Genomic DNA, 25,596 nt, shown 5'->3' with positions numbered 1-25,596 from the left:
TAGATGCTTTTCATTCCATGCTCTTCGGAATCTAAGTAATCTTGGAAATTGATAACAGAATGTCTGGTAGTTCACAAAGAAGACCAAAAGTGCTGCCATGAAACATCGACATGTTCTCAGCCTTGGATTGCCAGTAAGTATTACTTGCAGATTCATTCATAACTCATTTAAATGAAAACGCTATCCTAATCTGGACTCGATTTTACGTGACATATCTACTTGATTTCGGTTGAGGAAAGAGTAAATTAGTCCCGCTCCCACTTCCTGTTACGGAGATATGTCGGGAGCCCCTGTCGATTGTTGACGTGTGTCTGTGACGCAATGTGTGACACATCCCAAAGTAGACTTGTCGCATATTCGCCACCACGCACGTTTGAAAGGCGTCCATCGACGTCTCCATGTCTCTTCCGCGCGTTCCTCCATGAACGCATGATTTCTGGCTGCGCCTCCCGGCCCCATCATGGTTACTTTCTTTTCCTCGAATTCCTTGACCCATAATGGCCTCTTACCCCTGGAAACGAAATTGCCCGTAGCTTCGAAGAACTTGCGTTTTTGGCACAGAGCAACGATGATCTGGGTCGCCTTTGCAGCTTGTATTGGGATGGCGTTATGTTTGCCCGTCTACTCCTTTGGATCCTACAAGGCGAATCTCTCTGTTGTTCCGTTCGCGCAGAATTGGGCCCAGTATTCTCCATTTGTTTCTCTGGCAGAATACCAGGTGCCAAGCGGCTGCGTAGTGACCCAGGTGAGAGATTTGCCCATGCCCTGTCATACTTGTATTGATGAGAATACTAGGTAAACCTTGTGAGTGTCTGGGAGATCTTTGTACCCGATGTGCCGTTGCTGAAGAATTGCATCAGCTCGAAAGACACGGCGCTCGTTATCCTACTGTCGGCTCCGCTGCTGGCATTATCTCCGCCATCAATAAATTGACTGCCGTTGGTGAATTTACGAATGAGCGTATGCAGTTTTTGGCCAATTACACATATGACTTGGGAGTTGCCGATCTCCTCCCGTTTGGCGCAGCCCAGCAAGTCTCTAATCTGATTTATTTTCATAATCTAACAGATACCGCAGGGCGTATGAATCCGGAGAGACTTTCTTCCAAAGGTATTCGTATCTCATCGATCAAGACCAAATCCCCTTCGTTAGAGCTTCAGGCTCGGATCGAGTCATCAAGTCGGCAACGAACTGGACTGCCGGATTCTCAGCTGCCAGTTATCATGTCTACAATCCATCTTTATCCGTGATTCTGTCTGAAGAGGCAAGTCGGAATTACGTCATTTATTTCCGATGCTCATAAAACCTTTATCAGTCGAACGATACTCTCGACGACAACCTGTGTGAAAACGCGGGTGACTCCGATGACCAAACCAACACCTGGCTGGCTATCTACGCTCCTACCATAACAGCTCGCATCAATGAGGGTGCTCCTGGTGCAAATGTTTCCGACGCTGACACGTACAGTCTCTTGTCAATGTGTCCCTTCGATTCCGTGGCCAAAGAAAAGCGTAGCCCCTTCTGCGATATGTTCGAAGCTGCGGATTTCGGGGGTTTCGAATACTCGGGAGATTTAGACAAGTACTATGGCACGGGGTTAGTGTTCATTCAGTCCTTCCTTCCTTCCGATTGCTGACAGGCGCAATCTTTGTAGCTATGGACAAGAACTGGGGCCAGTCCAGGGTGTTGGATATGTCAACGAGCTCTTAGCGCGGCTGACTTCCTCCCCAGTTCAGGACAGTACCCAAACAAACCATACCCTTGATTCCAACTCTGAAACCTTCCCCCTCAATCGCACCTTCTATGCGGACTTCTCGCATGACAATCAAATGATAGCTATATACTCTGCTATGGGGCTCTTCCCACAGAGTGCCAATCTCGACCCGACGAAGCCGGACCCAAGCCGGACCTGGCTTGCGTCGAGGCTAGTGTCGTTTTCGGCGAATATGGTGACCGAGAAACTAGAGTGCTCGGGTGAAGAGTATGTGAGGGTTTTGGTGAATGATGCGGTACAGCCGCTGGCATTTTGTGGCAGCGGGGATGGGCTTTGTTCATTAGACGCGTTTGTCGAGAGTCAGTCATACGCGAGGAACAACGGAGACGGAGATTGGGAGAAGTGTTTTAGTTAGGTGGGTGTTCCTATTGCCCATATAGATCGTTCTCACCCGTCATCTCTACCAAATAGTGTTTCGTGATATTTGTTACCGTCGTTTGCAACTGGATAGCATAAATGAATAATACTCGGTCTCAGCGTCCGTGTCGCCTTGCTGAGAGCAAACGAGGCCTTTGTCTGGCATATGGCATCCCAGTACGATCGTCCAATTACCCTTGACTAGTAGGCATCTTGAACATTATTCCTAGTCCTGCCTGTTCCACGATGCTGTCAAGGCACGCAGCGTGGCCTCGAGCTCAAGAACCTTTGTGGCTCAAGACGCTGATAAGATATGCCAAGGACCCAATTGTATATGCTAGTGGTCACCTCCACCCTGTGGCCGTTTTTTTTTTGCATTGGTCATCGTCGTTAAACTTTTTTTCATCTAGATATACATATTACTGCTAGTAATATAAATAGCCTCCAGAGATCAATAATTATGGCTACCTGGCGCAATGGTAGCGCGTTTGGCTTCGATTGCTGAATGGTTACCAAAAGGTTGCAGGTTCGAGTCCTGCGGTGGTCATGTATTTTTGTTTCATTTCTCCGGAATGCCGGATTCTAGCACACCAGCAGACTGGAACAGTGGAACTCCAGTCTCGCATTGTCAATCTATTTCACAAATTTATTACACCGTAGGCCTACAATCACAGCTCCAACAACAGTGATAGGTATTGGCACTGCTGTCTCGTTAGCTTTGGTGCAGCCAGATACAAACAGCCCCTCAGCTTCTTTCCTGGGCAGGATTAGACTTTTGTTTAAAAAATTCCGCTGCTTACCGGTAAATTACTAGTAATTATATGAATAAAATAGCCGGTTGTAATATTGTGATCAAAACCCCAGGTTTGATCCTAAGTCAATATGATATTGATGTTCCTTTCCCCACCGTCCAGGGATGATTTCTCTTATCTATTGAAGTCCAAAGTCTCCTACATTTTGGTTCTTGGATCCTGACTCCGACCGGTCCTAGAACCATCTTCCAGCGACCCTGGACCTAACCACACGTGTATGGATCCAGTACCTCGCTGGTAAGAAAATGAATTCGGATCCCTAAGGTTTCATGCGTATTATCTCACGAAGGCCAAGTTCCCCGAACGCTTCCCTACACGTTGAATGCGTGACTTCTCCATCCATCGATACGCTTTTCCCTGTTCTCCGTACGCGAAAAATTGTCTCCATTGCTATCAATCAATTCCTCGACAGCATTGACGCCTTCTCTCACTTGTTGCCCCACGTCCACGAGTCTCTGTTCCGCGTGGGTGACCTGGTCTGAAACTTCTGAAGCAACGTGCGAATACATAGCCGGGGGAGATACCAAGGGTTGCGGTTCGCCTTTGCAGGGAAGGATCTGAGGGGCGATACCAATGGCTATGGTCGACTGAGACGCACCACCTGCGTCTGCTTCTGTGCGCTGAATGTGAACACCTTTGAACGACACCGTAGACTCAGTACGCGCATCCGTTCCATCGGCTGAGCTAGCACCAAGCAGTTGCGCCGAAGTTATGACGTTCATGATTGCAGTCCACACGGATTGTCCACCGTCCTTTTGTGTTTCATCTCGGACAGCGTGTAGACCATTCGCCAAGGTATTGATGGCCGAGCGTATCCACTGCTCCACCACCTTCTCCAGCTCCCTTCGTACGAACCACTTAACCAGGGCTAGAACGATGGGTGTGAGCATAGCGTTCAGAATCCAGTGTCTCGAGTCTGTCAATTTGACGCTAATGTCAAGGGAAGGAGGTAAAGTCACGGCGACGCTGGCGATACTGAAGTCGAATTGGTCCTCGCTGGCTGTCTGAGTGTCAAGCTCAAGTATGATGTCGATAGTACCTCCTTCAAGCCCACCAAACTCAAAATCAAAGCCCAGCATACCCTCGTCTTCATACCCCATAAATGGCTTGTACCGGAAGAAATACCCCAGGGCGTCTAAACTGATAACCTTATGTCTCGATCCCGCAAAAACGCCGTCGATACGAATATTAACCTTGTTCGAAGATGCGACGGGAGTCGTGTTTTCCGGTGTTGTCGCAGCGGCAAAGTCAATGTGCAACTCGCTCCATCTCTTCACAATAATTGAACTAGGGGTAAGCCAATTTGGCATACGGCTCTCTGGATCGCCTCCAACACCGGCGGACCATCCTTCATTCCGTGCGTCGTCAACTAAAGACACCCTCATCAGTCGACCGTCGACTGCCACATCTAGTTTCGTGTCGCTGTATTCTACACGTGGTACTGGAATGATGACTGCTCCGTTAGGCTGGAATATAGTCTGCGTGAATGAGAGGACTGCGTTCATGGCGACGGCGGCGATGTCATTCCACATAGCTTCTGACAGGTAGAGGCCGCCTCTTGTGGCGATGGTGGTGGGTGCACGAATAGCTGACAGATAACTCTGAATGTCTGTCGAAAGGGTCGTGAATGCTTTAAGTAGCCGGATTGTGGTATGGTCTTCAGATAGAGAAGCTATGAAGACCTGGGCTTCATGTACAAAATTCCCAAGGAGATTTTCGGCTTTATGTGCTGCTTTCAGAATAATCCGGCCACGATGGATCATCTGCGAGATATCTGTTTTACAGATATTTGATTCCACATAGGAGGAATCTGAAAAAGCGCGGTCTAGGTACCTTCTGAGGTCCATAAAGTAAGCGTGAAGTTGGATGATCGTATGATCTTCACCTGGATCAGATGCGACTGCAGCCATAAGGCTGTTCATCGAGGCGCAGAGCGGATCCAGAGACTTTCCTGACGCTAAACGTTCAAGCAAAATCTTGGCGTCCGCGGCAATGGAATTGAACCTGGAAACTGGAGCACTGGGCTCAGTGGGCTGCGACAGTATGATTCCCAGATCCTGCCAAATGGAGAGGTACTTCTCAAACAGTGCGAGAAGGGTCTTAACGGCCGCAGTATGTTATGGATCTGCCGAAATCCGGAGATGCGAGCACGAGGCGAGGAGTGGTGATCGAAGTGAGGTAAGAGTAATTAGGAATGATGTACGTCGTTAGGGAATATAATGGATTCCGGCGAGGGTTCGTGAGGAGACCTGAGTGGTCCGGTTTGCGAAATAAAGGAAATCAGTAAGCGCGAAGCAATTACTGAGGGAAGTGGCCGGTAAGCGCGGAGCAATTACCAATATAGAAAGCCTGTAAGCGCGAAGCTATTACGGGCCGAGGGTGAAGGCAAGCGCTAAGCGTAACCTTCGGGTTGGTGTCAGAAAGCGCTAGGCGTATCCAACGAGTTGTTCAGCAAGCGCTAGGCGTAACTGAGGGTTCACGCAGTGAAGGTGTCCTTAAAGTAGTAGATTGGTCAAGTTTTTTAATACAATGTTATCTACAAGTTTATATACTAAGGACAGGTTCGAGTCATTATTATTCTATAATGTTCTATAATATTCTAGTATCAGTACGAAGAATAGAGAAGGTAAGAGAAAATAAGAGAAAGTACGAGCGAGTCACTACTAGGGCCGAGAAGGCCGAGTACGGGCATGTGTTGACTCATGCACCGAATCAGTGGATACCCAATATCCATAACACAGTATGACGCGGATCTCGAAGCGCTTCGACCAATATCTATTGGCCGACATTAACTAAGCACCGATATCGTAGTTGAAACTTACTGCTTGAACTCCCTCTGCCGCGGAGTCCATGTGAGCATCGATGTGGAATGGCGGTGTATTGGCATAGTCGTCCGCCGAATCTCGGTGCTTTGTATTCTGCGCAAAGGAAGCAGCCACGTTCGCATTATCTGCGACTGCCCTAACCGCCGCTTCGACCTGAGTGGATGTATGCGCGTCTTTGGACACGGGCGTGTTGATATCCGCCTCCAGATTCTTAGATACATCTTCCACAGTCGCTTCGATGCCCTCGGCAACCTTTTCTACCTCTTCAGCTATGCCTTGAACTTGTTGTGCAACATCGCTGATATTCCCAGCAAACTCCGCAATTATTTCTTGCACTAGGGTGGCAATACTTGAAACGACAATCCATGTGGTGGTCGACGTGAAGAGAAGGACTACAAGCGCCTTTGATGCTTCGAGAAATTGATCTAAATCGTGTGCCAAATCCCGAGGATGTACAGCTAAAGAATTTAGAGGCAGTCTCAAAGATAATGAAAACGCTGCACCTTCATGCAGAACGCCCTCAGTTGCTTTTTCACCTCCTGCGACAGCATAGTCTAGCGGTCTTGGAAATGTGTTGGCAAGGAACAGGAGATCCTGCAATCTATCATCACCTGTACGTTAGGTAAATTATCAGTCATGGTGAAACGAATCATTAAAGAACAAAAAGGGAAACGTGCCGTTCTTTTCCACACTAAAAACTAATAATACTGTGCACAGCTGACGGACATCGTGAATGATTCTTTGACCCTGCCTACTTGTCCGCGTATACCGAGATTCGCGCAGAATATCCGATTGTAGAAACCAACGTAAGAGGCTATCCATCTGGTCCTGGGAGGGATATTTCCCTGTCTTCAGGGCAGCGACAATTTCGACGAACTTGTTGACTACATTGAGTGTACTAGTGGTCGTAGACTGAGCACCGCCAAGCGAGCCACCAAGAAGTGGAGATTCCTCCGAATACTGATAACGGCGACTCGAGCCGTTACGGTGCCGTCGACGACGACGACAACAGGAAGAAAGGCAAAGTCCCATGGAGGGAGGTGAGCAAGTCGTCGTCGGTGAACATGACGTCAAGAAAAGATCGCAGATTCGGCCACCGATGCGCCCCTTCCTTTTTGGATGCCGCTTTTTTGATCTCCGATTTCAACGCGGGCACCGTCCAAATTCTATATTATACGCCGTCCCCAGCAGTTCCAGCTACGGAAACTCATATACGGAGCCGCTGGATGTGGCGGCTGTGGGTATGAAAGCTAAGCGCGCCTGTCCTTTAACCTTATTTTAGCTTCTTTGCAACGAGTCGCTCGAGATCGCGCCGAGGCATCATCTAGTAAGCACTGCGCATCTCGCATATAGGCGCCCACAAGTCAAAATCTAACTCGAAAAAAAAATACCGGATTCTCTTGGCTTTTGTCTATTTTCCCCGTACTTGTTTCACTCCTAACTGTTGAAGGGCTGCCACAAATGATCTTCTCCCGCGCCGTCGCTTTAGTAAAAATATCTCTTCTTCATTATCAATCTCCACTAGACTCGGAGGTCTTTTCTTCGCACAAATAACTTGGCCATACTTGCCGACAACCAAGTCGTGGTAAAGTGATGGCTTCTTTATGATCGCGCGAGAATGACTACCTGCTATTTGTGGTGATCCGTATGAAACTGCCTGGAAGTACTCTATTGAAGATCATGATGCTATGATGCTTCGAATCCTTCTCCCTTAACTCCTATTCTCACCGCAGGCGTTGGCAATCGCTCTGATGATAGGCAGGATAAGGATCAGGCTATTACCGCCGTTATACCTCTACAGCACCGGTCCATGCCTTTGACGGTGATATCGACATGAGGTCTACGTCGGTGAAACATTGTAACCGTCAAAACTGTTACTACCAGGACGCGCCGCCCATGAACTTTCGAATGCGAAACTCAGATCAATGCTAATTTATCTAGTACGATCATTACAAGTTAGCATCAATTCCACAATGTCATGTTGGTTGTTCGCGACTTAGAGAGTATCGACGCGTGCGAGAGTTCCATTAAAGTTCTAGCACTCATGACTTGCAGATGTACAATGTTTCGGGTCCAAATTGACAGATGGAGGAAACCTCAGTGCCCTTCGCGGCGCATCATTCACAACCCTGGGGTACATCCCACATACTTTTGCAATTGCGTGTGGATCCGTCTTCCCCCCTGATCTGTCAAGCATTTTTAGATACCTCTGGCACTGTGCTATTCTGACATCGTCGGAGAGACGGGTTACATGCACCGTGACCACCGCCGCTGGCCCTTACCGCGGCTAGCCTCTGCCTTTAGTCTGGGTCTTCGTTACTATACGCTCGTCGGCAGAAAATCTTCCAACATTGTCATTGTTCCTCCTCTCATTGTAAATTGCCCGGCCGTGTGATGCAAGCGATGGATCCTGTCGTTCAAATTGTACAAAGATTTCCGGAATTTGTGACAATCCAATGCTGCCACTCTCACCGTTGTCAAATCCATAAGGTAGACGTGCCTGGAACTATAGCCATTGTCTATTATGTCCGCATATAGCCTATGATCCGCCCACGGTCTCCAACTCAAGTTGATTGGCAGAGCATTGGCATTGGCAGTCGCGGGTGATGGGGGTCGTGATGCAATTGTCCCAACCGTTTCTGGTCTACTACACAGTGTAATTTTCCGAGTCCATGGGAAAAGGCAATGAAAGGCCGGGGAACGCGGTGCATCATTCAATCTACCATAGACGACATTAATCGTAGTCTGCCCATCGTAGCTAGCAATGAGCCACACAGTAATATAATTAAAAAAAACCAGACGCAGCAGAATACATTGAACTTGAAATAATTTAACACGGCTTTTCATTTCACTTTGGCGAAATCGACCCTGTATCCTTGTGTTTAGAGCGAGGCTTGATCTTGTTTCTCTTCAGCGATAGCGGCCTTTCCCTCCCCCTTAGTCGCAGGTATACTCCACAAGCATTGCACAGCTGTTCCCCCGTCTTGCTCCGCCTCCATACCGAAGTATTTCGCGTGTGGCAATGGCTACACTCGGGTCCAGTCGCGTCTTTGTCCGACTCCTCGCTGCCGTCATCCAAGTCCGCGTCAATGAGCTCCTGCGGTCTCAGTTTGTTGCGCTGCTGAAGGTAGAGACCACAAGCATTACAGAGAGGCTTGAGCGTGACTGGTTCCCGGCGCCAGAGTGGTGTACTCGTGGCATGGCAATGGGAACATGATTTTTGTTTCGCGGCAGCGTCAACGGAGGGTGTAGTGGGCGTTTTCACGCCAGATGACGAAGGGGAAGGAGTGGGGGAAGGAGAGATGGGCGCATGCATCGATCGCTGCATTCGAAGGAGGGACAAATCGGGTTTCACTTCCAATGATTCGTTTAAGGAAGAGAGCCCCAAACTATCCCACGGCTGCGAATCATATGTCGGTCCCGAAGCAGGCGCCCATTGCGATGGATCAACATATTGACGGTCAGACGGGGGGCGATGATTTGAGGTCGAGCTCCACTCGGTCCCGCCTCCCGACCTCTGCGAAGGCAAGCGACGCGGGTAAAGGGGATATTCTTCCCCCAGGGTCGAATTGACGGCGTCTGAGTGGTAGCCAACATTGTGGGACCAGGCGCTTCCAGAAAGGGGACCGTTAGGCATGTTCATGCCGTTAGACAATGACCGCCCGTTGCAGTGATCGTAGTCTGGAAGGCGGGAAGCAGATGAATGACGGGGAAATTGAGGGACGTCGTCTAGAGAAGCATTAAAAAGAGGGAGAACAAGAATGACTAAAAACGTACCATATACCCAGACGCTGGGGGAACTCTCTGAATGATCTGACGCGCTACCAGGGTATAAATCGAGGGGGTAAGATGAGAGGTCTATATCCGAAAAGTCTTCCTCGGGCGTATAGAGTAGGGTATGATTCACGTTGGGGTACATGAAGGGCGGCAAATGGCAGGAGACGGGAAACGAGACGGGAAACGGGAGCGGATAAATAAACGTGTTATAGTTGGCGTTTAAATGATACCCAAATCGAGATTAAGCGACGTGTGCTGAGTGGACCCTGGGGAGTGTGTGGGGTATAAGAGGGGACCGCTAGAGGAACGATAACGAGTTTGATGATAATTCAAGATCGAAAGAGAGAAGGATAGTCGCTGCCTCGATGCTTTTAAATGGCGGCACGATCTTTGGGAGATCTATTGCCGAGTCAGTTCAACCCTTGTAAGTATCAGGTTTCCGATTGATGTGATGTTAACAAGCGCTCGAAACGGCTAAGTCCCTGGGTTACGTAAATTCAGTAACACCCCGACATGGGCGGAAGTTTGCGAATACTATATGGAAGGCGTGGGCTGTCCCCTCGCGAAGGAGACTGGATTCATGGACTATTTGCCAAAAGCGATACAACTGTCCAACATCAGGGGGATTAACATCCAAATGAGGTAACAGGAGAATTCGAGCTTTAAATGGGTACCTGAAATCAGTTTTGAATTTCTGATTGAGTGAACCCCCAAGAAGCAGTGCCAATGCGAAAACAACCGCACAGCTCTGTGAAGCTGTAGAAATTGTAAAATGGCACGGGACTCCTTTGGAAAAAAAGATCGTTCTGTTAGGAGGTCCCATCGAAGCTGGACAATATGAATAGGTGTGGATCAACAAAAGGCACTGGGCGCTGATCTATTCAGCAGAAACATCAAAATCAATTACCACTCACGGTGGCTGCAAGCACTTTATCAGCATATCATGATTCGCACAAGCAGGGTGAATAACCGTTTCTTTTGACATCGCTTGGTACCTTGATACGTTGTCTCTAAGACAACAGATGAACTGAAATACCGCTTTTCAGAGGTAAAACCCGGACATTAAAAGCTTACCGAGGTAAAAGTATAGTTAGGCAATGCATCAAGGCGTAAGTACCAAGGCATGAGCACGCGGAACGAGGGTCTGGGCCACTGGTCAAAACACTGAAAAAATACGACATGGATAGCGGATTCTGGGCTAGGTTAAGGCAGACTTTCATCGTTTACGGTGCCGCCGATGAATGGTTCCTGCAAGTAATACCGAGAAGAATGGAGACCTCTTCGAGTCGTGCACTAGGCGCATCTGATTCCAAGGAGTAGCCGTCAGAGTACAAGCTCAAAGTCCTTCTGTGGAGCAACTTGATTGATTTTTCCCAAAAATGATCTCGAGTCTAAGGGGAAACCTGACTCAGGACCCATCGGTTTGCAGATGATCATCGGCTATAGTAGTGCAAGTTGGTAAATCGTAGAGTTAATATTCCTCGGACCGGAAAGGAGTCATAGAGAGTCATAGGGGGTCATCTGGAACCAGGATCCGCGTCGATTGATGACGCGATTTTCCTCGGATGTATGAGAATCATTACCCGCGCTTCGCGGAAGGAAGGAGGATATCGAGACGGAGCGGACGGAAGGAAATGGAGAGTTGGTGCGGTGAACCCGCTAGTACAATGAAATATCATGGAATATAAGGGAATATACCATGTACCATGTGGACCGAATAGCTTGAGCTGACCAAAGGATAACAAAAGTCTACAAAGCTGGACTATTTGGGGCTAAGGCAGTCATCAGACGGAGCCGAACTTCAAGCTTCAATATTAAAGTCTGGACAACTAACCGGTATGGACTTTGGCAGTTCCTCGAATGAATCGGACCACGATAGAAGGACGTTTGATTTGAACCGAGTGTAGTACATTTTGTTGTACGTCGGGTTCCATTCCCAGGCCACGGATGGGGTCACACAGAAGGGAGTACTATTCTCGCAGCTCTTGCCTTGCGATCAGGTCGAAACGTACCGACGATCGGTGATTGAACGTTTCTACACGGATCTTTGAAGAAAGGCCGAAATGAATCTAGGATTTGGTACCCACCTTGGCGCCTAACCAATGTGCCCCGTGGCGTGTAAGTGACCCGAAGGGAACAAATCGACGAGACCTGAAAATGGTCGTTATTTACTGGGAAAAAATCGTACCGGAATTACAGTATGAGATGAAACGTGTAATTCGCTGTGGACGCCACGCGAGGCGCGTTTGATGGAGGCGGTGCACATTTACCTCACCTGTAAACGTCAGCACAGGAAAAGAAAAACACGAGGCATGCAGACCCACCTCGACACGATGTACTGCATCAACAAAATCGGAGGATCAAGGAACGAGTCATAAGAAGAATTCCGCTTCTGGGATCAGGTGATCGTAATCCCTGTCACACACGTCACATCCGCGTGACATGGCGAACACGATCGCTGTCGTCACCGCCTTACACGCCTCTCAACCCACTAGTACCTTAACGTGAAAGTCGGCTGTGCGCCGCAGAAATGTCGTTTTTGTTCTCCTTATTCCGAAAGGTATTGCTGTGGTGGTTGTTTTCTTGGAAATACTTCGTTTGACACTGCCTTTGCCAGACCAAAGAGGATGACTACGAGACCGTTCTAGCTTCGTTGGCCTTGGACATCCAGAAGCGCCAGACCAAACTCGCTGACATACGACTTCGTGAACGGCGGTCGACACTACTGGTGACGCTGTATACATTTGTTGCATGGGTCGTGTATGTCGCATTGTGGTATACTGGTGCCTTGCCAAGTTTGGCTGGATATTACCGGAATTTGAGAGTGGAAAAGGCGGTGAAAGGATTACCAGTTGTCATTGGACCTATCATGTGCGTATTTGAATTATCCCACAGGCGAGTGTCGCTCATGGTCGAACAGCATCTTGTTCATAAGGCGCATCGTGCAAATTTGGTATACTCGCAAAGGCGATGCAGAAGGCATGGACATGTACTGCTATTTATAATGTCATTGCGAGCTCATACTCAGAGCAGAGAAGACGTTACAGAAGTTGATGAAAGAGCAACGGACGAAAGTAGAGGAAATCAAGAAGAAGACCAATTATTATTCCACACGGGAACTGCTACAACGTTACGATGAGAGTTCACCCGCACCATCTCCTCTTCGTCAAAGAATTGTTGCCCAGCCGCAAGGGTCGCCCAGTACTCCCACGCGACCCATCAACGGTAATGCTGGCGGTTCCGCATTGAATACACCCCAAAACCAAGCGGCTAGTATGTTTCTCCTTTCCTTGCCGTCTTGACATCGCTAACAAATTTTCGTAGCGCTTGCTTCCCCACCCCAGCCTCCGCCTGGTCCTTCACGGAAACAATGGTACGACAAACTCGCCGATGCCGTCCTCGGAGACGACGACCAAGCCCGGTTTGCATTGATCTGCGAACAGTGTTTCGCCCATAATGGCTTGGTCAAAGAAAGCGTCTGGGAAGACACTCGTGGGTTTGACAGTTTTTGCCTGGCGAACATGTGTTGACTTATGCTTCAGAATACGTTTGCCCGAAATGTAACCATTTCAATCCATCTCGTCGTTCGAATAAGCAGGGCATTCGGCCCCCGCCTCAGGCTGCTGGACCGAGGTCTCCTGTCACCCAGGTGATACCGCCTACGCCACCGCATGTTAGCCGAGAGCAACAAGTACCGCCGACGCATAATCCAAGTGAACCTGTGGTGCCAGAGAGCAATTTGATGGAGGTAGATCAATCTTGAGTGGGTTTTTATTTCGTTAATGCACCTTTCTTTCTAACGACGTCGCTAGGAAAGTCATTTATAACATTCCGTAGCTCGTCGAAGGATATTTATGTTAATAACCGGTGTAGCCTTACTTTCTTACTCTTTGTCACTAATCCATTTGTTGAACACTTGCAATCAGTGGCTGAACAGTTTATTTTCATTCTGTTGAAAGGTTACAATTTCTAGCATTTCACCCAGCTCTACACATAGGACTAAAACAATGGGGTTTGGAACTATCCGACCTCGAGGCGATGATTTTGAGGAATTTTCCGGTGCATCGTCTTTGACAAAGGGATTATGCCGCCCTTTTACATACACACTTTTTTTTCGGCGCTCATCATCTTCCCTGACTCGTGCTGAACTTCCCCGATTCCGATTACGCGCTCGGATGCGCAAAAATTCTTCCAGCGGCCAAACACTAACCAACGGGTGTTGGTATGAAGAGATTTGTACGTACGGGCGTCCAGGAGCGCCGCCACCTCCACAGAGATTCATTAATAACCTCTCATATAGAAAGAATGTGATTGTCATTCACGTAGGGCGTGTTCCTTGGGTTCATGTGCAAGGTATAACCTTAACTGACACCCGTACAAGTAGTACTCCATTCTACATTTACCGCGGTACCCCTCCGGACACTTTCGATGGGACTGGAGTTGTTGTTCACTCCCTTGAGTGATGGGAACTGCCAGATCTCATCGTGACATTAATAGTACTTCTGCGCCCATGATCAACACTACGGTTTACACGTTTACAGGGAATATACTAGGAAAGGGTTAAAATACTGTGGATTGAAAAGCGCCGGCCCGGATTTCTCAGTACCGTCTTGGCGTTTGTAAAGGCTGCACCCTCGGTACCTTCTGTGGGCCGCCGGAGAAGCAGTCGCAAGGGGAACTCTCGATGATTATCATGAACACGTCCAATCCAACGCCCCGGGGTGTGGTTGTTCTTAGACACACTCCACATGTCGGGAAAACACAGATATGTTACGCAGTAAATACAATGATGATAATCACTTGATGATACAGAAAAGAAGATGCAAGGGCTAAAGAAAGTCGTGCCAAAGATTTGTCGAAGTATCAAATAAATGTCCGTTGCGTGATGTCCGTTTACAATGCGATGGAAGGATCCCGATACCACAAGTGGCATTCGACAAAGAAAGGAAAGACGATCATCGTCGCCAGAAGCCTTTCCGCTTAGCCGAGAGAAGAGTGTACTTCAAACGAGATGGGAGCCAACGCAATTGATCGCCCAACTTGACAGTGTCGTCGGCTGGTCGGAGAGCTGGCGTTTGAATGAGAACTAAATCAAGAGACAGGGTATTGATAACACGTACGAGGGGTAATCGCGTGAAGTACGATGGATGACTCGGTTCGCCCATCCACATCTGAGTCCTCCGTTTCCGTCTGCACCTCGTGTTGCTGGAGTAGAAGGTCGAGGTCATAGTCTTCTTCCACACATGGTTGTGCGGTAGCAGCGCGACGGTTGCCAAAAGGATAACGTTTCTTGTCCGAGGAAGAATGGAATTCATAGGGAGGGCAGGAGGTGACATTTAACGCGGCGGGACTGATAACAGCTACCGGAGAGCCTGGGAAGGTCATGAACGTCCTAAAAACAATCGGTTAATTCTGAAGGAGAGCATCGAAGTGGCGAAACATACGGTGAGGTGGAGGCTTGAACGGAAATGTCCCATCGTGCGTTTTCCTTGACTCCCTGACGCCACTTTTGTATGTAGGAAGCTTTGTGCGTATCGTGCTGGGTCGACGCAACAATCTCAGTATCAGCCGCGACCTCACGATCTGGTTCCACGCAGCTACAATAAGGGATTAGTTAGCAGAACTCCAATAATCTGTGCCGATTCGTACACACTTTGCACGATTGAATAAGGCTGCAAACGCATGCAAGCCCCTTGATAAGTCGGCATCATAACCCATTACTGGATTTTCTCGCGTCTTGCCCTCTAGAATACATCGCGTCTCGTAGTATTTGTCTTCAACGTCGTTCTGAGGATGGCCAGCATCATCCGAAGGCAGAGCATTGGCCCTTGACTGAAATGAGTGGTCATACAAGGTGTCTGAAGGAGTGAACATGGTGAGCGTAATGGATAAAGAAAGAGAATAAGATGCCTTTACGCCACTTCTTGGGTTCTCTTATATGATAACAATTGGTAGTTCCAAAAACGTTTGAAAACAAAAGAGAAAGAACAAAGGCGTTCCCAAAAGGGTTTGCTCCATCATGTGACCCTTTCATGTCGCCGGTTGCTGTGGGAAATGTCGCCCGCCACAGCGACGAAACGAAAACAAGGACCAAAATCCATCGGCTCTTGCCTATGCTTCACTTCTTTTTTTCTGTATGCATTATATATCTGTCGCGCGTATCGCAGTAAATCAAGCCGTACAAGGTGCTTTGCAAGCTGCAACAAACATTCAGCGTATCAGGCATTTGTTCTGCTGGCATTTACCTCGAGAAGATACATTTCCTTCAGGAGGGTTGCAGTAACGGTCCTATTTTCTGCTTTCACTGGAGCCCTTCACATTCTACGCAATGAGCGCTGCGGACACAGGCCTCAGCTCAGGCCCAGGGCGGAATCTAATTATCATAGCTTTTGTTCATTCAGGCCTCGTATCAGATTTTCAATTGTTTCTTGTTCTCCTCTAATTAACAGCGCAACGCGCCCAATATGTTTCAGCTGGTCTTGTTCTCGTTGCTGGTCACCGGTCTGTCGAGTTTCGAGCCACAATAACGTTGCTACTGTTTCCATCGTTTATATATACGAGAAGGGTTTCCGTTTCCTCCAATAGTCTCGTCATCTCCTGATGCTGTATTTTCCTTCTAGCCCTGGCCCGATATGCTTACATCCTGTCCGCTCTCCTTTATTGTGCGAAAGGGTCGTGACAATTGCTACTCCGAAGACTGATGAGGACGGCTGGGATACGTGCGGCTCGTGCGTAATGAATATATCTTTATCAATTGCTCCTTCCTAAAATTTACATGCGTAGCTTGCATTCGTCCTCTGCTTCTCAATCAGCTGCAGTGTACGATGAACATGGCAAGTCAACGAGTCTTCACTCAAGCATTATCAAATGGCGAGAAGGCATTCCCCTTGGCTATTCTGACAATGAAACTTTGGAGTACTGGGAGCTCATTGGTCCGCTATCCTCGTCTCCGTATGTCCTCTGTCGTTGCATTACTTCTACTACATCATTAAGGTTATCTTCAGATTATTCATGACCACTTCTCCAACTTGTACATCGTTTCTAGCAACCCCTCCATCATCCCCTCAGCAAGCATCAACTGTCAGATGTCGAAATCCTATCCATTTATCGAATTCTGCTGTCAGCTCCCTGGTTTACAATGTCGAAGAACGATTCCGAGGGGATCGAGAGACACACAGGCTCTTTATGGGTGCCAGAAGCTCTAATGATGAATACTCGTCTTCTGATTATGTAACAGAATGTACAGTGGTTGATGACTCAAGAAAGGGTGAGCGCCACGCAAACAATCTTGCGACTTCTATCTTATTAGGGCTATTAGGTTTTGGAATTTTGCCGACCTTGCTTTCGTACTTTCATCGCTTGCTTTCTGGAACATCTGCAGAGATTTGATTAGATCTTAACCTATCGCTTCTGTAGCATCGCCTGTATGTACTGATATTTGAATTCTAATAATACTATAATGAGTTCATCAGGCCCGTCGTTCCGTGAAGGGCGCTACATTGTCGTCCTTTCACGGCTACACTTAGTTGCGTGATCACAACACCTTCGGATCCCTGCCTGGGTTTCAAACTCAGTCTTTGCATGAATGAATAGTCGCGGATATTTATGCAACATATGGCATATACCCGACACCCACGGATTGTCCAATCCAGGTTACTTCCCCTTATCTCATTGACCCCGTAGTATCTGAATGTGAAATCACCATACAACGCAGCAGAAAGCTCCCACCCACTCTAAAGATGACTGATACCGATCCATTTCGAGTCGATCTCATCGCCTATGCTCTGGGACGGCTGGCAATCATCACAGTCCAGAGATATGATGGCCCCGCCAGTTGGGACACCGATCTATTCTACGTTCCTTGGAAGACATCGTAAAGCGTACGCATGCCGCTGAGCAAGTCCTCAAAGAATTCCCCGTACACGAAAAGCTAGCGTCTTCCATCGCCGTGCATAGGTGTGACGTCAACAGCATCTTAGAGGATTCATCTACCAGCTTCAGTAACCTCAGCGGCACACCTCGGGATCCATCTCATTTCGGACTCATTCGCGACGCAATAGTATCTATTCCTAAGCGATCCAAAATTCAAAGCGTGGTGCGGTCGCCGATCTCTACATGACGCTCAGCCTATCATCTTCCGTTCATACACATGCTAGCTCATCGTTCGCTAGTACCGCCAAAGTGAGCGAGCGGAATGCAGTCGAAGACCTCCAGGACTTCACGGATCAGAGAGAGGACATCATCCGCGTTTGTGACGCTGTAGCCAAAGGTGATCTTACCCGCCAGATCACCTTCGAAGCCCGTGGCGAGGTTTTCAATAAACTGAAGTGTGTTGTCAATACTGTGGTGTGCCCTGAGGCTCTGAGGCCACCTTCTTTCTCTGACAAAGTCTTCTAGATGAAAAACATTGGCGGGTTTGCAGCGGAGATCTCGCTGGCTTCAGAGTCCTTGATGGGAGGGTGCGTAACAATCTCATCTCTGTTTAACAGGATATCCATCAGCGATGCTCTGGGAACCTCGGAGGACATTATTTGCGTCACCCTGAGCTCGAAGGAACGTGGCACTTCTGGTCGACCATCTTGTTGGCATGGTCACTGGTCAAGTACGGTCCATTACCTCGGTCACCAAAACTGTCCCTCTTGGAGACCTTTTGAAAGAAATAGAGGCCAAAGCGTCTGACGAGCCTCTTGACCTCAAAATCACGGTCAATGGCATGATCACGCGACTGAGAACTTTTGCTGCTGAAGACGTCAAAAGTTGATAGTTCTAGTGACTTGAGTCGTTGTGCAGAGGTTGTAGATATCGAAGGGTGTGCAGTCTGAGTTGATCAAGAACGTGCGTGGATTGCGTTCGAACGTCGATTTGGATTTATCAAAGCAGCTTGCTTCGACAGTGAAAACTGCTGTAACTGAAGGACATTAGCGAAGAATGGACTAGATCGAAGGTCAGAGTCGAGGGTGCAATACTGTCGTTCGCGATTACGTTTGTTTTCCATTTCCTAGGTGTAATTGTCGGCTCGGGTTGCTCACATATACATGCTCATAAACCTATTGCAGATGCTCGTCAGTAGACAGTCAGAGAAGTACGAACGTGGAAGAGGCGAACGCAGTGACGATGAACTGATGTCATTAGGGCTCTTCGGGAGACAGCTTATCTATGGATATAAGACCGCAGCTAAGATGTCACCAGCATTCCAGCGCTCTCAGCCTATTCTCTACAATGTCTTTCTAGACGCTCTTTCCGGCTTCAACGTTTCCCCATTGCCGGACACCGACTTCGAGACAACTCCTCAAATACTCTCTTACGTCGCTCACGGCTTTCCCCTCTCTTCCAAGAATCCGTTCCGGATCGGATTCGAATATCCATTGGTTATAGATCGACGGAGACGCAGTTTGTCCGCCGGAGGCGTCGGTTCCGAATTGTAGGCGAACGAAATGCAATTTCGTACAGGGGAGGATGTTTTATGGAACGAAGGCTAGAAAACGAGGGTCGTCATATACTGGGTAGTAAAGACCACAAAGAACTTACCCCTACGCCGGAGAACTCCCAATCGATGATAGCCCGAATATTCCCTTCGTCATCGGCTAGAAGGTTACCGAAATGAAAGTCCCGGTGCCATAATCTTCCTTGGAGACCCTTTTCATCTCGGAGCCTACGAACCCAGTCTATTTCCCCTCTGTCCAACTTCTCAATTAAGCGTTGTAATGGATCAAGCAGGTACAACAGGAACGAAACGGATGGGTGGACCGAGATGACATGGTGATAGCATTTGAGGAACGCCGAGATGTAAGCCACCCATGACGGGTACCATCCGCATGGGTTGAGAGCTGCAAAATTTTCTCTTGTGAGGTTGTAAGGGGCGGCATGGAAGTATCGCAGAATGTCCGGTCTAAAACAAATCACCAGGACCTGTCACGACTCGGATGAATTCCTCGGCCACGTACAATTACCAAATCGTTTCTTCTAGAACAGGCCCGGGAGCAACATCCCTTTGTCCCTCCATTTCAGTGACGCAAAGACTGCCATAGAATTCCCCTCCCCGAGGTAGCTCAAGGGTGAACATTCTAATAAAGAAGTCGACGAATTGATCAAGGATATTGTCGAGAGTTCCCGGGCTCAGTGACATCCAGGTATCCTGTAGGGAAGGGTGCGGCGATTCTAGAGATGTATTAAAGGCAGAATAAGCAATTAGTGAGAAACCTGACTTTCGACACAAATATATTCGAAACCAAACTTGTTTCCCGGGTCGCTGTTGTAGAAGAGCACCTCAGGTACCGGCAGTCCGGCCTTCCTCACTACATCAATGACAGCAACTTCGTTTTCGATCTTGATTCTTTCGATTGCTTTTCTACAAATTGGGGTGCCAAGTCAACAACAAGGCCATTAAGCGAGGCGAAAAGACTCACCTGGCTACTCTGAGAACGACATCTTTGCCGCCCCACCTTGAATGAGCCGATTCTGCTAGAGTAACAAAGTAGACCTTGTGATAAAGCCCTTGACTTGACGTCGGCGATACTATGCTAGTGGGTGAAAGACCCAGTGAGCCTTCGAAGAGAGATGATATCGAAGATGGAGATAAAGGATCAGTTTGAGGGAAGATGGAGTCGCTGGGATGTAGCATAGCCATCTTTGCGGTCGAAGCAGGCTTTCACTGTACAATGTATTCCTCGTTGGAACCCTGGGACCGATACGGCTGTGATGCGAGGGTTTAAGCTTTCGATGATAACGGTCAGGCACTGAGGTAAAGAACTTAAACATGGATCGCGCAGGAACGGGCGTTATTTCATCCAAAACAAACAGGGAATACATGACGAATCTTGAACGGATTGAAGGGAAAATGGATTCCACTGGAAACGGGAATCTGCTCAGTGTTTGCTGGTGTCCGGTTTTCTTTTATTGCCAATATATTCGTTGACATTCGTAAACAATAACACCGCATGAACGCTGGCCGGAGATCATTTTATACATTCCAACTGTATCATAATGAGTATCAAAAGTATGATGGAGGACCGATGGCCGAACACCTCGGGAGCCATCTCGTGTGTTAGTTCTGGATCACTAGTAATTAGAGAGAATCAAGCTTGCATAGAATCAGCCAAAAACATACCTTCACTTAGACAATTTCCTGATCTCCGTGTCATATGTTGCCCGAGATACCTTACCCGATTTATATTTCTTCGTCCACTTCTTCAGGTTCTTGAACCAGGCTTCATCTTCTTCCACCGTAGAATAATCTCTTTCGTGGGGATCACTGTCAATAGCCAATAGTGGCGACTCTGGCCACTTAGTCCATGTCCGCTTCCTCAAGACTTCTCTGAGAACATTGAGATTTTTGAGCGTGTAAACGATGGGTAGTCGCTCATCCGGGGAAGGTGTGGTTCCTTCGCCGAAATCGTTGAGGAATTCCCAGATGAGCTACAGTCTGCGGCTTTGAATCCCTCAGCACTGTGTCGAATAGCCCGTCTCAGCTTCTCATTTCTAAGAATTGAGACGCGTTTCCGCTCGGTATGGAGTTGGATGACGTTTTTCGCAAGCGGCCTGTCACGGAAAAAGGCCGGAGCGTAGTCAAGCCCAGGAAAGTCGCTCAAATCGGAGATATAAGGCGTTGCAGAAACCATCATGCAGAAGTTGAACGTAAACATTCCAATGTCGAGAAGGATCTCTTCGCCTCGGACCGTTCTGAAGTAGATCCAGTAGTGGTCGTTAGGATCCTGTCCTTTCCAGAACTTGTTGCCATTGAAGTAAGCGAGCTGGTCTTGACATTTGACGTCGACGGAACCTTTGGCAATACCAAAGTCTGAGATCGGACAACTCTTGTACTGGAGGCGTATCCGACGGGAGCCGCTCCCTCTGGAAGAAGTCGTTGTGTACATGGTCGCCAGAAGGCCGAGACATAGAGATGTTACAATAGGCAGGACCTCCCCCTTCTTGCATAGTCGAGCGAATAACTTCCGCCTAGTCTGGTCCGTTGCGCCCGCTGCTGTAGACCACCACTTCTCGCTCATGGTGTCATCCACAGATATTTCTGGGCCTAGCTCGACAACTTTCGCCGCTGAGCCGTCGGGGAAACCTACTATGGTGGGCGGAGCGCTGATACGATGGGTTAATGCAGGGTGCGTCGGTTTCAGGCCATTGAAACGGGCCGTCTCCGCCAATATGGCCAGGAGAGGATAGAATCTCCCAATGTCAATGCGATCTGTTTTGCCTGGGGTCAACGCGGTTTTTCCGTTAAGAACCCGGAATGAGATAAATGTGAGACAGCACACACCACACGTTTGCTTGTGCTCCTTTTCCCAATGAAGTTTTTGACATTCGGTGGAGCAGTACATTGCCTACAGGCACGGATAAATTAAGGTATACGTGAAGCAACGAAGAGACGCACATACTTCCGCGCATGCCGAACAGAAGCTAAGGTTCAACTTTTTAGCTGAACAATGCGAACACTGTTCAAGACTCCCCGGAGGGTAAATACACGACGAGAGGTTGGTCGTTCATAATGAAGTAATGAAAATGTGGTGAACGAAAGCATATTGGGACTACATAAGGAGCTACTATTCAGCTATAAATTTGAAATGTACTATTATGGCTTCCTGGCGCAATGGTAGCGCGTTTGGCTTCGATTGCTAAATGGTACCAAAAGGTTGCAGGTTCGAGTCCTGCGGTGGTCATATTTCTTAATTTTTTCTAAGCACGAGGCGCACAGTGTACGAGTAACGAATACACATTGATGATTGCACAATCTACAACGCCAACTAAGAACTTCCCAAAGGTGACGATTCCAAAGTTCCACCTTGATAAACCTTTAACCCTTCAAGGTCATTTACTTATCATCCACAAATTCCGTGTAGAAATGTGAAATTGTTAAAAACAGCTTAAGTTCTTGCCTGTTAGGTAACACCATGCGAATTCATAATCTTTCGTTTATGACGACCCTCCCTGAGCGCTGCGGAGGGATGTATTTATCAAACCCCAACGCGTTGCAACCCTGACCTTGATCAGGTCGATCATCGCTTCTGCCAGACCAGTTCACTCATTTGTGCATCAGTCCTTTTGGTTCTGGACCCCGATAAAGCGGTAATGTTCTAACCGATAGCTGACTTGTTTCGCCACTCGTCTTTCGCATTCTCTTGTGGGCCAGTATTCTTTCGCACAGATAAGATTCCACAGAGCGCCGCAGTACAACAATTTTATACTTTTTACGCATTCAAAGCTCATACACTACGAAGCGCCGCTGCCACGAAGGTTTTCCAATACATTTCCTCAGAAACCTACGTCTGCTACCCGAACATGCAGGCGCCCTGTTGCGCTCAAAGAAGGAAATATATCTTCAACATCCTTTGAAGTCAGAGACCCGCTCCGCCACAAGCGCACATTGAGTCCAGGAAGTCCAGGCCGCGAAGACATGATGGTATCCAACTTCCTCCACTCGTCATACAGCGCCATGACATCAGCGGAAGTATTGGACTCATTCAGTTGGAATAGACATCGTTCAAGGCTAATCGACTTCATGCCAGAGAAGGACCGAGTTAGCCATCGTACCCACGCCTCTAGATTTTGCGAAGCGGGACGAGGCGAGGAAGCCATGGTTATATGTAAGTTCCGAATGCGCGCAGGATCGACAAGATTGAATAGGTATTCTAACGATAATGCCGTCAACCAACTAGTTCCCAAGAAATCTTGATTCAACACACCTTCGGGACATACATTCAACACGAGATCTCGCAAGGTCTCTTTATTCCGACGAATCAGATCTTCTGTGGTCGGGACCAGATCTGCTTCCATCGCAAAGAAAGATCCACGGATGATGATCTCTAATCGCTTCAAGTGGCTGAAATCAACGATTCCGCGTGGTGACTTATTAACGAAGCGCATATATGCGTCCATACGGGAAGTTATGGCGAGGAATTGCAGTTTCAACGGAAGTGGCGGGAACGAGGAAGGGTTAGGCGTTTCATCATGGAATGTTATATCCCCCACATGGAGGTCGCGCAGGGCCCGGCATTGACCCAACATGGCGTATAGATCGTTCGAAGACCCGGATAGCATTGCGAACGATGTCAGCGACGTTGAACGCAGTACACAACCTAGTCCATCGATCACTCTCTTTGGCACGTTCTCTGACAGCGGGTGGCGCAGGTTTTGGGGAAGGATGAGCTCCTCTACCCTGTCCAAGCTCCGCAGGAAACATGGGAGGAAATAGTTCCAAAAGTGTCCTAGCTTGGTGTTGACGATGTCAGCTAGGGTCGCCGGAATGGAGCAGTAGAACCAGTGATCGTAGGAGGTCGTGATAGTTAGTCTTTTGACATAGGAAGAGATGTGGGGGGAAGATCTGAGTAGCCGGTTCAGTGCACCAACGTTCTTTGATACGTGAATAGAGGGAGCGAAGAAGAGAAGGGGAGACTTCCAGCAGTCTATGTGAACTGTTATGTGGAGAGAATGGAAGATATGCATATGTGCAATTGGTGTCCATGCTCGGCAGACGAGAGCACAGGAGCGCAGGGTAGATTTTTCTTCTGCAATTTCATCAATGATCATCTTGATGAGCTCTGTAGGTACCGAGCCCGACCAGCAGGGTTGCAGTCGAGCCCTCGCAACGAGACTATCTTGCATGAGATCCTGGTCGCCGTCAAATCTATCTCACAGAACGATAACGTTGCAGACGCACCAAGATTCTCCGTGTCTCCGATCTACAATGTGACTATCTTTGCCTAAGAACAGGCTAGTGGGGCATTAGAACTTGAGAATCAGAAGAACAGATAGCTTCGTACCGGTTCACTAGCAAGCGCTACCGATACATGTGTTGCTGTTTTCCTCCTCATCATGATTGTGCCAAGTAAGGATGTTGCTCCTATAGGCTATACCAATGGTGGGCCTTCGTCCATAACGGCGCATACATTCAGGTGCGGCTTAGTTGCTGACCAAGTCCGTACGTCGGATCGCAATGACATCATCGGAATGTGCATCATGTGATCTGACAAACTCAAAATGCCCAAGCTTCGGCTCGGGAGCACTAAGGGACCGGTAAGGAGCACACGGTGACTTCAACCAAGACCTGAATTTACGGCACATGTTAGCCAGGAGGATATGTGTTGCTGAGCGGGCATACGATTAAACTATAATCCAACCATATATGTGCAGAGATTCAATTAGTTCGCATTTACGAATACATGTCAGAAAGATGGCCGATGTATGTAAGTATCTAGGGTTAAGCTGGCAGGAAAGAAACACGGTGACTCACTGCGCCCTGCATCCGTCAAACTTTGAGAATTTTCCAGCCTGGCGAGTGCACATCTGGACCAGGCGTACTCACAGGTAACCGAGAAGATAACCAATATGAGCTCGATGAAGGGGTGACGTGCCAAGGCACTTACTTTGATGGACGGTGCAGCATACCCACATTGAGCGCCACAACATACCTATCCATGGTCAAGTGAGTAAACTTACCAAAATGGGTGTAATGAAATCATTCCTACCACAGTCTTCTCCCTGTCGACAGATCAAAATAGATGATGGGGATAGTTCGGACCGGTTGGCCACAGGCAATTATCATCTCTGATCCGCAGAACCGCAGTGTCGTCAATAGCACGGAGGACGAATCTCTGGTAGCGAGGTCGGTCTGTTGAGCGGCTTCGCAACAAATCTGTATTCTTTTCTAAATGTTTCAAGTACAGACTTCGAAATATTCCAAGGCAGATCGCAGTAAGCGCTGTCATTCTAGGGAACACGCGATAACCCCTCAGATATAAGGTCCGCAACGAAGGTAAGGCTATTCCAACTGCCCGGTATGAAAGCACATGAACAGTAAGATTGTAATTGACAGCCTGAGCCTGAGAAGACAGAAGACCACCGTGAGACCGGGTGGTAGAACTTGACTCTCGTAAAATGAACATTGGTCTCCAGGAAAGTGCATGATACTAGGAGATGGTGCATGCACGCATATAGTATAGCAAAAACGATAATGAAGCGTAAATGAAGGAAGTAGTGATGAAAGCCTAGAACGGGACGACAGGGTTGCGTTGTAACACGATTGACAGCTGTCACAAAATTGTCA

At 48.2% G+C, this 25,596-nt stretch overlaps 11 protein-coding genes and 2 non-coding genes across 13 annotated transcripts; 6 read left to right on the top strand and 7 right to left on the bottom strand.

Annotated features, from left to right (window-relative positions):
- Positions 1 to 601: 601 nt before the first annotated feature.
- Positions 602 to 2,129, top strand: EV420DRAFT_1277768 (histidine phosphatase superfamily; the record flags this gene model as incomplete). Its single annotated transcript, XM_060468046.1, has 6 exons — positions 602 to 745; positions 796 to 804; positions 861 to 1,034; positions 1,097 to 1,279; positions 1,316 to 1,596; positions 1,655 to 2,129. 6 exons carry the CDS (start codon positions 602 to 604, stop codon positions 2,127 to 2,129), a joined length of 1,266 nt encoding a protein of 421 aa, XP_060324946.1.
- Positions 2,130 to 2,593: 464 nt separating this feature from the next.
- On the top strand, positions 2,594 to 2,678 carry EV420DRAFT_t247. Its single transcript has one exon. It is a non-coding gene; the product is annotated as a tRNA-Arg (tRNA).
- Positions 2,679 to 3,061: 383 nt separating this feature from the next.
- Positions 3,062 to 6,968, bottom strand: EV420DRAFT_1768488 (uncharacterized protein). The gene is made up of 4 exons (XM_060480969.1): positions 6,446 to 6,968; positions 5,766 to 6,379; positions 3,229 to 5,042; positions 3,062 to 3,177 (listed from the first exon to the last, which is right to left on the bottom strand). Exons 1-3 carry the CDS (start codon positions 6,798 to 6,800, stop codon positions 3,255 to 3,257), a joined length of 2,757 nt encoding a protein of 918 aa, XP_060324945.1. The 5' UTR covers positions 6,801 to 6,968; the 3' UTR covers positions 3,062 to 3,177; positions 3,229 to 3,254.
- A 1,052-nt stretch (positions 6,969 to 8,020) lies between these two features.
- EV420DRAFT_1018307 (uncharacterized protein) lies at positions 8,021 to 8,822 on the bottom strand. The gene has a single exon (XM_060465336.1). The coding sequence runs from the start codon at positions 8,613 to 8,615 to the stop codon at positions 8,088 to 8,090; it is 528 nt and encodes a 175-aa protein (XP_060324944.1). The 5' UTR covers positions 8,616 to 8,822; the 3' UTR covers positions 8,021 to 8,087.
- Positions 8,285 to 9,882, bottom strand: EV420DRAFT_1018313 (uncharacterized protein). The gene is made up of 2 exons (XM_060465337.1): positions 9,546 to 9,882; positions 8,285 to 9,497 (listed from the first exon to the last, which is right to left on the bottom strand). Exons 1-2 carry the CDS (start codon positions 9,685 to 9,687, stop codon positions 8,617 to 8,619), a joined length of 1,023 nt encoding a protein of 340 aa, XP_060324943.1. The 5' UTR covers positions 9,688 to 9,882; the 3' UTR covers positions 8,285 to 8,616.
- A 2,107-nt stretch (positions 9,883 to 11,989) lies between these two features.
- EV420DRAFT_1575786 (uncharacterized protein) lies at positions 11,990 to 13,545 on the top strand. Its single transcript, XM_060474477.1, has 7 exons — positions 11,990 to 12,105; positions 12,163 to 12,416; positions 12,466 to 12,524; positions 12,579 to 12,818; positions 12,870 to 13,037; positions 13,088 to 13,308; positions 13,358 to 13,545. Exons 1-6 carry the CDS (start codon positions 12,076 to 12,078, stop codon positions 13,306 to 13,308), a joined length of 972 nt encoding a protein of 323 aa, XP_060324942.1. The 5' UTR covers positions 11,990 to 12,075; the 3' UTR covers positions 13,358 to 13,545.
- Positions 13,546 to 14,500: 955 nt separating this feature from the next.
- Positions 14,501 to 15,419, bottom strand: EV420DRAFT_1649080 (uncharacterized protein; the record flags this gene model as incomplete). The annotated part of the gene is made up of 4 exons (XM_060478255.1): positions 14,501 to 14,613; positions 14,666 to 14,937; positions 14,990 to 15,142; positions 15,199 to 15,419. The coding sequence occupies 4 exons, from the start codon at positions 15,417 to 15,419 to the stop codon at positions 14,501 to 14,503; spliced, it is 759 nt and encodes a 252-aa protein (XP_060324941.1).
- Positions 15,420 to 15,572: 153 nt separating this feature from the next.
- On the top strand, positions 15,573 to 16,351 carry EV420DRAFT_1575780 (uncharacterized protein). Its single transcript, XM_060474476.1, has 3 exons — positions 15,573 to 16,110; positions 16,166 to 16,273; positions 16,329 to 16,351. Exons 1-2 carry the CDS (start codon positions 15,600 to 15,602, stop codon positions 16,222 to 16,224), a joined length of 570 nt encoding a protein of 189 aa, XP_060324940.1. The 5' UTR covers positions 15,573 to 15,599; the 3' UTR covers positions 16,225 to 16,273; positions 16,329 to 16,351.
- A 1,059-nt stretch (positions 16,352 to 17,410) lies between these two features.
- On the top strand, positions 17,411 to 18,428 carry EV420DRAFT_1018156 (uncharacterized protein). Its single transcript, XM_060465335.1, has 3 exons — positions 17,411 to 17,891; positions 17,943 to 18,147; positions 18,191 to 18,428. The coding sequence occupies exons 1-3, from the start codon at positions 17,661 to 17,663 to the stop codon at positions 18,304 to 18,306; spliced, it is 552 nt and encodes a 183-aa protein (XP_060324939.1). The 5' UTR covers positions 17,411 to 17,660; the 3' UTR covers positions 18,307 to 18,428.
- EV420DRAFT_1723450 (kinase-like domain-containing protein) lies at positions 18,403 to 20,172 on the bottom strand (the record flags this gene model as incomplete). The annotated part of the gene is made up of 5 exons (XM_060479790.1): positions 18,403 to 19,020; positions 19,074 to 19,454; positions 19,516 to 19,703; positions 19,751 to 19,893; positions 19,952 to 20,172. 5 exons carry the CDS (start codon positions 20,170 to 20,172, stop codon positions 18,856 to 18,858), a joined length of 1,098 nt encoding a protein of 365 aa, XP_060324938.1. The 3' UTR covers positions 18,403 to 18,855.
- Positions 20,173 to 20,424: 252 nt separating this feature from the next.
- EV420DRAFT_1575761 (uncharacterized protein) lies at positions 20,425 to 22,042 on the bottom strand (the record flags this gene model as incomplete). Its single annotated transcript, XM_060474475.1, has 6 exons — positions 20,425 to 20,595; positions 20,653 to 20,960; positions 21,038 to 21,750; positions 21,814 to 21,877; positions 21,932 to 21,988; positions 22,020 to 22,042. Coding segments are annotated over 5 exons (1,163 nt in total), but the record flags the coding sequence as incomplete, so codon positions are not given.
- An 87-nt stretch (positions 22,043 to 22,129) lies between these two features.
- Positions 22,130 to 22,213, top strand: EV420DRAFT_t248. Its single transcript has one exon. It is a non-coding gene; the product is annotated as a tRNA-Arg (tRNA).
- A 103-nt stretch (positions 22,214 to 22,316) lies between these two features.
- Positions 22,317 to 24,594, bottom strand: EV420DRAFT_1575756 (uncharacterized protein). The gene is made up of 3 exons (XM_060474474.1): positions 24,314 to 24,594; positions 23,237 to 24,264; positions 22,317 to 23,182 (listed from the first exon to the last, which is right to left on the bottom strand). Exons 2-3 carry the CDS (start codon positions 24,153 to 24,155, stop codon positions 22,806 to 22,808), a joined length of 1,296 nt encoding a protein of 431 aa, XP_060324936.1. The 5' UTR covers positions 24,156 to 24,264; positions 24,314 to 24,594; the 3' UTR covers positions 22,317 to 22,805.
- Between the last annotated feature and the right edge of the window lie 1,002 nt (positions 24,595 to 25,596).

The sequence above is a fragment of the Desarmillaria tabescens genome (genome assembly GCF_030435595.1).
Source record: "Desarmillaria tabescens strain CCBAS 213 chromosome Unknown EV420scaffold_56, whole genome shotgun sequence".
Taxonomy (NCBI): Eukaryota; Fungi; Basidiomycota; class Agaricomycetes; order Agaricales; family Physalacriaceae; genus Desarmillaria; species Desarmillaria tabescens.
Note: the sequence above shows the minus strand (reverse complement) of the source record. Positions and strands in the feature narration are given on the sequence as shown.